Genomic DNA, 13,993 nt, shown 5'->3' with positions numbered 1-13,993 from the left:
CCTTTGGCAATTTTATTTTTCTTTAAAATTTTTGGGTGATTTTTTTTTTTTTCTTTCTTTAAATATTTTCAAGAAACGTTCATTTGAAGTATAGTTTGATTTTCAAATTTCCAGTGGTCCTTAAACACATCATGTGACATTACATGCTTACGGGAAAAAAATCCAGGACTTATGTTTATTTAGTTTCCTGAAACTTTTCCAGGACTGGGAAAAGTGCAAACTCCTTGACTTTTCTGTGTCTTTCATGAGCGTACAAAGCCTGTTTTTATCAGCTTCATCGATGTAAACATCATTATTTTATTGTGACATCATCAGTACATCAGGAAGTCTTTCACTTTACCAAAATAGAAGTCCAGTCTCTGAAGCCAGTCCTATACCTGAGAGGACACTTTGTTGCTGAGAGGACGTCTCACTTGTCCCCTGATCCGGCGGTCCTTCTCCTCAGAGGGGGAACAGCAGGAAACCCGAGAACACGCTGAAGTTTCGGGAGTCGTCGTAGAGACGGTAGCTGGCGGGCAGGCTGAGGCGGATGCCGTCGCCCTCCTCCAGCTGCAGAGCCACGCCATTGGACGTGGAGGCGTAGCCGCCATGGTCGTTGAGGTCCAGGCTGAAGATGATTGGCTGGTTGTTCCTGTACAGGTAGAGTCCCATGTAACCCTTCAGGTAATCTGCAGCCGTGAAGCTGAAGAAGTAAAGTCCTCGGACAGGAGCTGTGAACACACCTGGCAGACACAGAGCAGGGTGAAATTAACCCACGGTCACCTTTATTATGTTAACGCTAAAAAAAAAGAAACTAAAAAAATAGCAACTTCCAAACACAGATGCTGACATAACACATCACATGACACCTGCATAACATCACATGTAATAAATAAAACAGAATTCTGCCATAATGAAAACTACACACAATTAATACAACAATAATTCCCTCAAGGCGTTCTTGAGACATCGTGTTCACAAGAACGGGCCGACGGACAGAAGAAAAGCCTGAAAACATGAAGTGTCCTGCGTCCGCTGCACCGAGGCATAAAACCCTTTAGAGTCGTGAATGACTCTGATGCTCTTTCATTTGTGCATCAGGAAAACAGGAATATTTTCACAGGACGGTTTTTCTTTTGGAGGTCAGGGATCAGGCTGCTCAGGTGACGGGGTTTACCTGCGGTCTGGTTGTAAGCTTGGCCGATGTTGGTGATGGTTTTAGAGAAGATCAGAGTCGTCTGTTCGTTGAACGGTCCGACTGACCCTGAATCAGTCAGTCCAGCTGAGAATGCCACCTTCAGACCACCTGCAAGACAAAAAGTTTCACATCAAGTTTTAATGCAATAAAAACATGTTTGGCAGCATTTACATTGAAAATAATCTCTTTTATTATATTGAGGGTAAAACCTTTTAAACCCTTTTAAAAAAGATCTTTAAATATTTAATATTTATGTTAATTTTGGTTCTGTTTATAATGAAAACACTGCGATTTTCTTCACTTTAATGCACCAAAAATATCTATTAATCATTGAAAGATTTTATAATCAAGAAATTTGGCAACAAACAACAATGTTTTTAATTTTGACACTTTAATATTTGAATGTATAAAAGATTCCTCTTTTTTATTTAACCCTCCTGTTTGTGGGTCAAACTGACCCATTTCAAAGTTCAAAAAATACAGGAAAAAATATTTTCAATCATTTTTGGAGCATGAATCCTCTTGTTTTTCTCTCTTGCAATTCTGTGCAGAATTTTTAACAAACATTTGAAAACGCCATTGCTGAGTATAAATGACTGTTACTGACATTATGACCTGAATGACGTTTTCCACCATCCATAACTTTTAATTAACCATCATTATTCATCCACCTGTCATATGTGCTTATAATGTATGTAGTGGTTCATTTCTGAAACTCATGATACTTTCACTGCTCATTTCTTTAGACTTACTGTTACTTTGATTCATTTTCTTTGTATTAGTTGCTTTCTGGAGCTGTGCACAGAAGCTTTTTTTTCTGCACATTGCAATGTGACTGATTTTGTTAAAATGTTTGATTTGATTATTGTGGCTAAAATGAACAAATAATTTTTTTTTTTAGTTGTAAAGAAATTGACTTCGAACCTGAGTTTATGTTTCGGAGCTGCTGCAGACGATCTTGAGCTTCATTCAGTCTGACGCTCAGAACTAAAAAATAAAGAAAATAGAGGAACTCCTCAGACCCTGAAAAAAAAAAGCCGCTAATGGCCGCTCATGTTAATGAAAATAATAAAGTAAAAATAACTCTACCTGCAGTGCTGCTGTGAGTCTCTGTCAGTTGTGACTCCATCAAGGAAAGTTGGACAGACTGGACTGAAAACACAAAACAAATCAAAAGAACAAACGTCTTCCTTACAATGACAAATACATGTTATACATTTACATAAAAGATATATATCAAAAGGGACTTTAAGCATTTGTAATACAAATAATATACTGTGTAACTCTTTTCAGTTGAAAAGTCATAAAGGTTCCTACAAGAACCATCGGGATGATAAGGAGTTCCTCAGGGAACCTCAAAGAAATCTCCACAGTTTCATTTGAAGAATCACTGCATGCACTATTTGAGTCGGGCAAAATATTTTCCACTTTGTGTCTCTTTATTCTGACAACATTAAAATGAATCTGCAGTTAGCTTCACCCTTCAGGGTGTTACCTGTGTTTTCAGCCATCAGATGTTCCAGCTGTTTCTCGCTGACACTCAGTCTGACCTCCAGAGCTGAACAAGAAAACATTCATGTTTATTTAAATGGTTAAATTAATTCATAATTAAAAATTACACTGAAGAGCTGATGCTGTTACCTGCAGTGTGATTCTCCAGCTGTCCCAGCTGTGTCTCAGTGGACCTCAGTTGGACCTCCAGAGCTGATCAACAACACAGATTTTATTTGAAGGTTAAACCTTTCAGTAAAGTCCTGATTAATCAGATTAATAAATAATCTATACCTAAATTATTGAAGTAAATCTGACTCTACCTGTGGTGTTGTTGTGGCTGTCTGTCAGTCTGGACTCCATCAAGGAAAGCTGAACAGACTGAACTGAAACACAAAATAAATCAGAGACAAACTACTTTAAAATATAACAAAGGGAGTTTAATCAGTTGTATTATAAATAGTATAAGTATATGATTCTTGCCTATAAAAAGCCATAAAGGTTTCTACAAGAAACATCAGGATGACAGAGGCGTTCCTCAGGGAACCTCACTGGATCCTCCACAGTTTCACTTTGAAGAATCACTACGTTTTTTTCTTTTTACTGAAAACTCTGACCCTGCTACAAACTTCTTATCACTTTCAATGAATTCCATAGTTAATATATTTGTATATAATAATAGATTCATATTAATCTACAGTCAGTTTTAACCCTTCAGAGTGTTACCTTCGCTTTCTGTCTTCAGATCTTCTAGCTGTTTCTCACCAACACTCAGTCTGACCTCAAGCTCTAAAGAGGAAACAGTAAATATCTAATTTTGCAATCATTCATATAAAATTTTTTTAGGTTAAACTCGTCAGTTAAGTCCCGATTAATTGGATTTATAAATAATCTATACCTAAATTATTGAAGTAAATGTAACTCTACCTGTGGTGGTGTTGTGGCTGTCTGTCAGTCTGGACTCCGTCAAGGAAAGCTGAACAGACTGAACTGAAAACACAAAATAAATCAGAGACAAACACCTACTTTAAAATGTAAGATTTAAATATAAGTTTAATCATTTCTGATATAAATACAGAATTTTGCAGTATACTCCTCAGTCAGTTAAAAAGCCATAAAGGTCCCTACAAGAACCATCAGGGTGATAAAGGCGTTCCTCAGGGAACCTCACTGGATCCTCCACAGTTTCAGTTTGAAGATTCTCCGCAAGGTTTTTTTGTGTGTTTGTTTTGTTTGAGCAAAAACCTTGACCCAGCTGCAAACTCTTTACCACTTTTTTTTTTAATTTCATGTTTAATATTTTCTTTTTTTTAAAAAAAAAAAAAAAAAACAACATTAATATTAAACTACATTTAGTTTGAAAATGTTAATTGAATTGAATTGGATGTTCATGTAAGAGGGGCACAGCATATTAATGAACAAAATACAAATGTAAATCTGCCTGAGTTAGTGGGACTATTAATTTACATCTGTAGCCCCTTGACATAATAACAGACAATAGAAACATGAAGACAGAAAGAAAAAGGAAAAAAATACAATTCATACAGAGGACAAAGGTGCAGTAACAGTAGCACATACAGTGTATGAAAAGAATCCTGATGAACTGATCCTTTCCTGCTGCCTGCAGTGAATCTAGACATCGGTGACTTAGCTAAAAGGTGATTCATGTACGCCCAACACATGTATACGACAACAGTAGTATCACACATCCATTCAATAACAAATGACAGTCAATCAATAACGTATGTTTCAAGTGTTACCTGTGTTTTCAGCCTTCAGATCTTCCAGCTGTTTCTCACTGACACTCAGTCTGACCTCAAGCTCTAAAGAGGAAACAGTGAATATTTCATTCTTTAATCGTTCATATTGTTTTTTATTTTACTATTTTAGGATGCCTTTTAACATGAGGCAAGGGACTACCAATGAAAACTGGGTCCCCAGCTAACTCAGGTGCATTTACATTTGTTTAAATGTGGATTAATTACAATAATTAATTACATTATCCTTCTTAACTTAATTACGATTGTATATATAATAATACATTCGTATTAATATACAGTTAGTTTTAACCCTTTAGAGTGTTACCTTTGCTTTCTGTCTTCAGATTTTCCAGCTGTTTCTCACTGACACTCAGCCTGACCTCCAGCTCTGAAGAGAAAACAGAACAACGCAGATTAATTAATGACTTATAACCCTTTGTGTCAATAAAAATGATAAAGTAAATCTGACTCTACCTGTGGTGTTGTTGCAGCTGTCTGTCAGTCTGGACTCTATCAAGGAAAGCTGAACAGACTGAACTGAAACACAAAATAAATCAAAGACAAACTACTTTAAAATATGAGAAAGGGAGTTTCATCATCTGTAGTACAAACAGTCAAAGTATACAATTCCTGTCTATAAAAAGCCAAAAAGGTTCCTACAAGAACCATCAGCATGATAAAGGAGTTCCTCAAATTAATTTCATAGTTAATATATTTATATATTATTATACAACATTAATAATAATTTACAGTTAGTTTAGTTTTAACCCTTCAGGGTGTTACCTGTGTCTTCTGTCCTCAGATCTTCCAGCTGTTTCTCGCTGACACTCAGTCTGACCTCCAGCTCTGAAGAAAAAACAGTAAATATCTGATTCATTAATAAGTAATAAGTACTTGTGTTAATGACAATAATAAAGTAAACATAACTCTACCTGTAGTGTTATTGTGAGTCTCTATCAGTTGTGACTCCATCAAGGAAAGTTGGACAGACTGAACTTAAAACGCAAAATAAACCAGAAATAAACGTGTACTTGAAAATGAAAAATACATGTATTATACATTTATGTAAAATATTTTTTAAAGGGAGTTTAGTCATCTTTAATATGAATAGAGGAAGTATATAATTCCTGTCTATAAAACATTAAGATTTCTACAAGAATCAACAGGATGATAGAGGAGCTCCTCAGGGAACCTCACCGGATCCTCCCACAGTTTCAGTGCGAAAAATCTCTACATGCACTATTTAAGCAGGAAAAAAAGACTTTTCTACTTTTTATTACTTTAAACAGACAATATTTATTGCTCTGCAGTTAGTTTGAACCCTTCAGGGTGTTACCTGTGTTTTCTGTCTTCAGATCTTCCAGCTGTTTCTCGCTGACACTCAGTCTGACCTCCAGCTCTGAAGAGGAAACATTCAGGGTTCATTCATGTTTTTGAAGGAGTTCAGGGAACCATGTGGGATCCTTCAGTTTCAGAGTTTCAGTCTGAAAAATCCCTACGTGTTTTCTGTTTGCAAATGTTTTATTCTTGAGCTAAAAGCTTCAACTCTTTTCCAAACATTCATTCATTTTGTACATTTTCAGATACACACAATGCGAGTTTCCATTAACCCTGAAATTTTGCAAATTGAAATCACGAATACAAGAATACAAACTCATAAGACATCCCTAAATGTTTTTCTTTTTCCTTTTACACAAAAATATTGTTGTTATATCATTTTGTTAAATATTATCACTCATTTTTCTTTTTTTTCCTATTACTTGCTCTCTGGAGCTGTGCACAGAAACATTTTTCTGCATGTTGTAATGTGAGCAATTGTGTTAAAATGTTGATTTGATTTGATTATTGTGGTTCAAACCAACATTTTCTTTTAGTTGTAAAGACACTGAGTTCAAACCTGAGTTTGTGTTTTGGAGCTGCTGCAGACGACCATCAGCTTCATTCAGTCTGACGCTCAAAACTAAAAATTAAAACAGAGTTTAGATAAAAGTACAGGAACTCTTCAGCCTTTCTTTAAAGCAGCAGGAGTTCAGACTTTTTACAGATTACATTTATTAATCCACAGTTAGTCTGAAATCTCCAGAGTGTTACCTGTGTTTTCTGTCTTCAGATCTTCCAGCTGTTTCTCGCTGACACTCAGTCTGACCTCCAGCTCTGAAGAGGAACAGTTCAGGCTTCATAAAGGAGTTCCTCGGGGAACCATGTGCAGTTTTTGGGTAAATGTACTTTGTTAAACTGCACAGCTTTAGTTTTTTTAAAAAGAAAAAAAGGAGGGCAATATTCTAAGAAAGAAACTCAGATAAAAAAAGTCAGATCAGAAGTCAGAAGTCTGAACTTATAAAGTTGCAAATTTGTGGAGAAAAAAATCACAGATTTGCAACTTCATTAACTCAGAGAACATCCGACTGTTTTCTCAGAAATTTGCAACAGTTTTTCTCAGATTATTGGCCTCTGATTTTTACATTTTTATCTATAATGGCCCTGATACGCTGTCATAGATTCCCATCCCGTTGGTACCTGCAGTTTGAGTCTTTGTTTCTGTCAGGCCGGACATCACAGCAGAAAGTTCAGCTGCAGAGAAGAAGAAGAAAATCCAGAGAAAACTATTTTACTGACTTTTCAGTTTCTGCTCATTTTTAAAGGGACCTGTTAAAGTTTCAGCAGCTCGTCTGTAACGTTGTGGATGTGTGTTTGTCCTCCCACCTGTCTCACTCTCACGGAGGGACATTTGTTATCAGACAGCCTCTAATGATAAAAAAACTCTGTGTGGAGGAAAAACCTTGAATTTCTATCTCTATTCTGTAGTAACGGACAGCGAACGGTTAACTGCCAGCGGTGTGTTTGATTTGTTCACCTGCGGTTTGTGTTTGCAGCTCGTCCAGCCGACGTTCACTCGCACTCAGTCTGTCAGTCAGAGCCCAAACATCCTCAGCTGAAATCACGTCCAGACATGACGAAAAAAAACGTTCATCAACACAAACCAACCAAACACACGGAGACGCACGGAGACGCACGGAGACACAGCAGACACAGGGAGACACAGGGAGACACACGGAGACACAGCAGACACACGGAGACACAGCAGACACACGGAGACGCATGGAGACGCACGGAGACACAGCAGACACACGGAGACACAGCAGACACAGGGAGACACACGGAGACACAGCAGACACACGGAGACACAGCAGACACAGGGAGACACACGGAGACACAGCAGACACACGGAGACGCATGGAGACGCACGGAGACACAGCAGACACAGGGAGACACACGGAGACACAGCAGACACACAGAGACACACGGAGACGCACGGAGACACACGGAGACGCACGGAGACACACGGAGACACAGCAGACACACGGAGACACACGGAGACGCACGGAGACACACGGAGACACAGCAGACACACGGAGATGCACGGAGACGCACGGAGACACAGCAGACACACGGAGACGCACGGAGACGCACGGAGACACAGCAAACACACGGAGACACAGCAGACACAGGGAGACACACGGAGACACAGCAGACACACGGAGACACAGCAGACACACGGAGACGCACGGAGACGCACGGAGACACAGCAGACACACGGAGACACAGCAGACACAGGGAGACACACGGAGACACAGCAGACACACGGAGACACAGCAGACACACAGAGACGCATGGAGACGCACGGAGACACAGCAGACACACGGAGACGCACGGAGACACAGCAGACACACGGAGACACAGCAGACACAGGGAGACACACGGAGACACAGCAGACACACGGAGACACAGCAGACACAGGGAGACACACGGAGACACAGCAGACACACGGAGACGCATGGAGACGCACGGAGACACAGCAGACACAGGGAGACACAGGGAGACACACGGAGACACAACAGACACACAGAGACACACGGAGACGCACGGAGACACACGGAGACGCACGGAGACACACGGAGACACAGCAGACACACGGAGACACACGGAGACGCACGGAGACACAGCAGACACAGGCAGACACACGGAGACACAGCAGACACACGGAGACGCACGGAGACACAGCAAACACACGGAGACACACGGAGACACAGCAGAGACACAGCAGACACACGGAGAAGCATGGAGACACACAGAGACACACGAGAAAAGATTTCACCTGTTAAATATGGAACAGCCAGAATTCAGTTTTTTACAAGACAGAAAATATATCTATGCTCAAATTCTGTATTAAAGGAAATTACAAATAATAATGAATCATTCTCAAAATCATTTGTTATTCTCCTGACTGATCATGTGACCACAGTGTCATGTGACCCACCTGCAGAGTCTCTGCTCAGCTGTTCCAGGTGAAGTTGGCTGCTGTTCAGTCTGCTGCTGATCTCTGACACCTGATCTGAGATTTATCACATCAAAAAATACAAATTAACACACAATTTACAAAAAAAAAGAAACAGACTGAACCGAACATCAGCTGATTCTGACATTTTCTACAAACACCAACAACACACTTATTATACTTTTGCCTTTTTAATTAGTTTTCATTTGTATTTATTTTTTAATTTTTGTTTGCAGTTTAGTTTCCATTCATTTGCAGAGCGGGTTTATTCGTTTCACTTCAGTCTTTATTGTTTTAAAATGTTCCGTTTTAGTTTCGTTTTCATTAGCATCTGTTCTATTATTACTCTTCATTCTAATATCGGGGGCATTCGTCAGGGGCAACACAGACAATCAGTATTTTACAATACAAAGACAGAAAACGGCCGAGTCTCTGTCAACAGATGCACCGACGCCTCCTCAGGCCCCAAAATGTCAACGAATAGACAAAAAGCAAAACTAAGACATTCCATGTAGATTAAAAATAAAAAATAAAACATTTTAGTTACTTTTTTAAGAACACAACATTTTTTTCAGTTAGTTGATTTTTCTAAGTTCTAGATTTGGTATTTATTCCAGTTTTTACTCAGTTTGTCTTCAGTTTAGTTATACAAGAACACAATAATAACTATATATAAATATACAGTAAATTACAATGAATGAATGAATGAATGAATGAATGACCTCGTATGAAGCTCAGCTCGTCTCTGTCCACAGACGAGTTCAGTTTTTCCTCCAGAGAGTTCAGTCGACTCTGCAGAACTGACACACACACACACACACACACACACACACACACACACACACACAGACACATACAGACATAGACACAGACACACACACATACACACACACACACAGACACATACACAGACACACACACACACACACACACACACACTTTTATAATCTTTTATCACTAAAACCTGAAATCTAAAGTCAAACATTAAATAATCTAAAAATGATGACTCATCTTTTCCTCATCTGTGACTCTGATGACATCATTCGCTGACAGTGACCTCATACTGTAATCCCACTGATTAGTGATCGATTATTACTGTCATCAGTTCACCTTGTGCGCTCCTGTTCAGCTCCTCCAGATCAGACGCTTCAGACGAGCCGTTGGAGGCTGAGAATGCTGGGGAAAAAAGGGTTAAACATTTAGACTTAATCAGAGTTTATTTTTTAGCTCATATGAATAAAATAAATACATGAGAGTTTTTCGTATTTGGGACGGTTGTCCAATTCTTGCAGTTCAGCAGTTAATTTAAACATTTTCCTCTGAAAAGACATTATAGCAGAAACACACTCAACTTTTACTAAACGACAGAAGGCCGGGGGCCGGGGGCCCGGGGGCCCGGGGACCGGGGTGTGGGGGATCCTCCTCTGGCTCTTTTTTTGATTAACAAGCTCTATGTTGATGCTGTTTTACATCTCTGACATCTTACGGAGACTAAAAGGACAAAAACTGTTCACAGAGTCCATCACTTTATTTTTACTGTGAATTAGAAAATATCTGGGGGGCCACCAGGGGCCCTATCAGGGGCCAGATTTCGTTTGTGGGCTGTAAGATGAGTATCACTGTTATAAACTCTGACATCAGAACTACATTTCCCACAGTTACTCAGGAGCATAAAGAGGTCACACGGGGTTTCCAGCGAGCTGTGATGCGTCTGTGAGCAGATATGAGGACACGTTGAAGCGTTTATCACCGACGGGACGCGTCCTAACTTCAGGAGATCTGTTCACGGCCACATTACAGTCAGTTATTATATGAAACTGATCAATAAGAAGAAAAATGGATCTGACCTGAGCTCTGCCTCAGCAGCTCCTCCATCAGACTCTCAGCGTGACACAGTCTGACCGCCAGCACTGAAACACAGACGCTCGCCGTTTGTTTGACTCTTAAACTGTCGGCCGACTGTTCAAACCGAACCTGCTGCTGCCGCAGACAGACGCTGCTTCAAAGGGACAGATCGGCTGTTTGTCAGTGAGTTTATCTGATCCACTGCAGCAGACAGGAGGACAGACACTGAAGACAAACTGTGTCCTTCTGTGGACAGGGACAGACACAAGACACACTTTACACACCTAAAAAATGTAAGTTAATTTAGCTGTCAGTTAAATTTAGAATATTTTCCATCATACAGCTCGTTCTGTTCACAGCTGCGGTTCCCTCCATCGCTCTCAGAGCAGGACTCCAAAAATGTCTATTAGTTCCCGTAAATGTTGTTGCATTTCCGAAAATGTTTTGTTCCCTAAAATTTCTTGCACTTCCTGAAATGTGGTTAGGTTCCCTAGACTGTTGTTGCATTCCCCATAATTTTGTTGTGATCCCTGCAACATTGTTGCATTCCCTAAAATTCTGTACATGTTAGAAAAGGTTGTTATGTTCCCTAAAATGTTGCATTCCCTAAAATATTACAGATCCTAAGATGGCCTTGCTTAGTTTCCCTACAATTTTGTTGCATTTCCTGAAATGTGGTTGCGTTCCCTAAAATGTTGTTACCTATAATTCTGTTTTGACAGTTTGTCTTCTGTGTCCGTCCTCGGATCAGATGTCCTCGCTGACAGACAGCTGGCCGTCTCTTTGACCCTACAGGCCACAGGGGGCGCCACTGAGCAGCAGTTACAATAACGTCAGACTCAGTAACCAAAGGGTGAAACTGATGATGATGACCTGCACTCTTCCTCCTCAGCTGCTCCACCGTGCTCTCGCTCGCCCTCAGTCTCGTCTGCAGGAATGGCAGCTCTGCCGCCAGCGCTGTGGAGACACCGGCATGGTTACCGTGGAAACCAGAGACAAAAAGCAGTGTTGTGAGCTGCAGTGTGGAGACAGTTTGGATTCAAAAACAAAATATTTAATCGTCAGCTGAAGACGACTTCCTGTCTCACCCGAGTTTGTCTTCTTCAGGTCGTCCACCGAACGCTCGCTGCTGTTCAGCCTCAACTGAAGCGCCGACACCAAAGAAGAAGACTCCGCCGCTCCAACTGAGAGACAAGATTTTAGGGAACACAACACATTTTGGGAAATGCATAAACTTTTAAGAAATGTTACATTTTAGGGAACACAACAACATCTTAGGAAATTCAACAACATTTAAGGGAATTCAGTGACATGTTAGGGAACACAACAGCATTTTGGAATGCAAAATCATTTTAGGGAACACACAAAAACATCTTAGGAAACGCAACATTTTAGGGCACACAACATTTTAGAGAACACAAGCACATTTTAGCGACTGCAAGAGCATTTCAGGGAACACAACATCATTTTACAAAATCATTTTTACATTTCAGGGAACACAACATCATTTTACAAAATCATTTTTACATTTTTGGGAACACAACAATGTTTTAAGGATCACAAGAAAATCATAGGTAATGCAAAAACATTTTAGGAAATACAACAGCATTTTCTGGAGGGCAAAAACATTTTTCTGAATGCAAGACTTTTTAGAAATGCAACAATGTTTCAGGGAACATAACAACATTTTAAGTAATGCATGAATATTTCAAGAAAATGTATTTTAGGAAATGCAAAAAAATTATAGGTAATGCAACAACATTTTAGGGAACGCAAAAACATTTTTGGGAATGCAAGAAAATTTTACAAAAATGTATTTTAGGAAATGCAACAAAATTCTAGATAATGCAGTAACATTTAAGGGAACCCAAAAATATTTAAGAAAATACAAAAACATTTTCAGAAAATGTATTTCAGAAAACTTAGAGGTAACCCATCAACATTTTAGGAAATGTTAAAACATTTTAAGGAACGCAACAGGGAACTCAAAAACATTGTTAAGTTTTAGGAAATACAAATACAAAACGTTAGGGAACACATCAACAGTATACAAAATGTTGCAATATCTTCACAACAACATTTCTTTATAACATACAAACCCATCCCCCGTCTGACACTAACCTTTGCTCTTCTCCTCCAGCTCCTCCACCGTCCTCCTCAGATCTGAGTTCAGCTCCATCAGCAGCTTCCTGTCCGCCTCCGCCCTCCTCAGCTCCTCCCTCTGCTGGACCGCCGTCTCCTGTAGTCCCTCCAGGCTGCGTCTCTGCTGCTGGGCCTCCACCTCCCTGTCCCTCAGCCGGCTCTCCATGCTCCGCAGGGCCTGACGCTGCTCCACCTCCACCCCTTTTAGGCTCAGGACCAGCTCCTTCAAACCCCGCAGCTCATCCCAGAGGACGGGGAGCTCTGGAGGGACATCCGGTCCCATCCTGAGGTGGTCCTCCTGGTGGACAGAGACCTCCGACTGTCCCTGACTGACAGCTGGAGACAAACACAGGAACAGCAGGAAAAACAGAAACAGAGCCGTCGACTTCATCCTGAAGCCAAAACCTGTCGCTGAACTAAAACCCAACAGCTTATATACACACACACACACACACACACACACACACACACACACACACACACACACTAATCTTCCAGTGTGGATGAATGAGTTGACTCAGTAACAGGTTTCCTTCCTTCAGCACATAACAGAAACTAAACAATCATTTCAAAATTAAATATTTTTCTTCTTTCTCAGTTTTCCATCTCGCACCTGAATGTTAAGTCTTGGTCCAATTTTTGGCTCTTTCCATGTATGTAAGTAGATTTTTTTTCTCATTTTTTGCTGCTGACAGTCTGGGATATGTCAGTGTGTGAGTGTAGCTGCTGACAGTCTGGGATATGTCAGTGTGTGAGTGTAGCTGCTGACAGTCTGGGATATGTCAGTGTGTGAGTGTAGCTGCTGACAGTCTGGGATATGTCAGTGTGTGAGTGTAGCTGCTGACAGTCTGGGATATGTCAGTGATCAGCAGCTACATTGACTGTGACAGGTCACCTAGTGGAAATAGCATGTATTTCCTCCATATGCCAAATATGGTCAAAATGACCTCATCAGGTGGAAAATAGTCAAAATGACAAATTCAGAGTCAAAAGCCCAGAATGACACCCAGAAATAATACAAGTCCTGTTTTTCTGCTCTGATGGCTGTGGGATCAAAAATGTCAGTTTGAATGGGTTTCAATGGAGCATTTTTGGACCTGAACAGTCTGAATGTAACTATTTTGTTTCCACAGTGGTCTCTGAAGGGTTAATTGTGTGTAAACATCACAGGAGCACCGATACAGTTTGCATTTCATCCCTCGTGCAGCTTTAAGAATTTCACTTTATTTTTGTCTTATTTTA

General features: G+C 40.2%; 1 protein-coding gene across 2 annotated transcripts; it reads right to left on the bottom strand.

Annotated features, from left to right (window-relative positions):
- Positions 1-147: 147 nt before the first annotated feature.
- LOC121953996 (uncharacterized) lies at positions 148-13,681 on the bottom strand. Of its 2 annotated transcripts, XM_088087110.1 has the most exons (26): positions 12,731-13,681; positions 11,698-11,793; positions 11,483-11,566; positions 10,612-10,674; positions 9,875-9,940; positions 9,487-9,564; positions 8,747-8,821; positions 7,283-7,360; positions 6,946-6,999; positions 6,520-6,582; positions 6,326-6,388; positions 5,765-5,827; positions 5,361-5,423; positions 5,212-5,274; positions 4,903-4,965; positions 4,754-4,816; positions 4,429-4,491; positions 3,596-3,658; positions 3,395-3,457; positions 2,992-3,054; positions 2,819-2,881; positions 2,673-2,735; positions 2,267-2,329; positions 2,102-2,164; positions 1,157-1,285; positions 148-722 (listed from the first exon to the last, which is right to left on the bottom strand). In XM_088087110.1, exons 1-26 carry the CDS (start codon positions 13,140-13,142, stop codon positions 442-444), a joined length of 2,361 nt encoding a protein of 786 aa, XP_087943236.1. In that variant the 5' UTR covers positions 13,143-13,681; the 3' UTR covers positions 148-441. The 2 variants fall into 2 exon arrangements, with proteins under 2 accessions (XP_087943236.1, XP_087943237.1); XM_088087111.1 differs by lacking the exon at positions 5,361-5,423.
- Positions 13,682-13,993: the final 312 nt, after the last annotated feature.

Source organism: Plectropomus leopardus, chromosome 14, assembly GCF_026936395.1.
Source record: "Plectropomus leopardus strain MGB_pleo_1.0 chromosome 14, ASM2693639v1, whole genome shotgun sequence".
NCBI classification, from domain to species: domain Eukaryota; kingdom Metazoa; phylum Chordata; class Actinopteri; order Perciformes; family Serranidae; genus Plectropomus; species Plectropomus leopardus.
The sequence above is the reverse complement of the archived record's forward strand: the minus strand, read 5'-3'. Positions and strand labels throughout refer to the sequence as shown.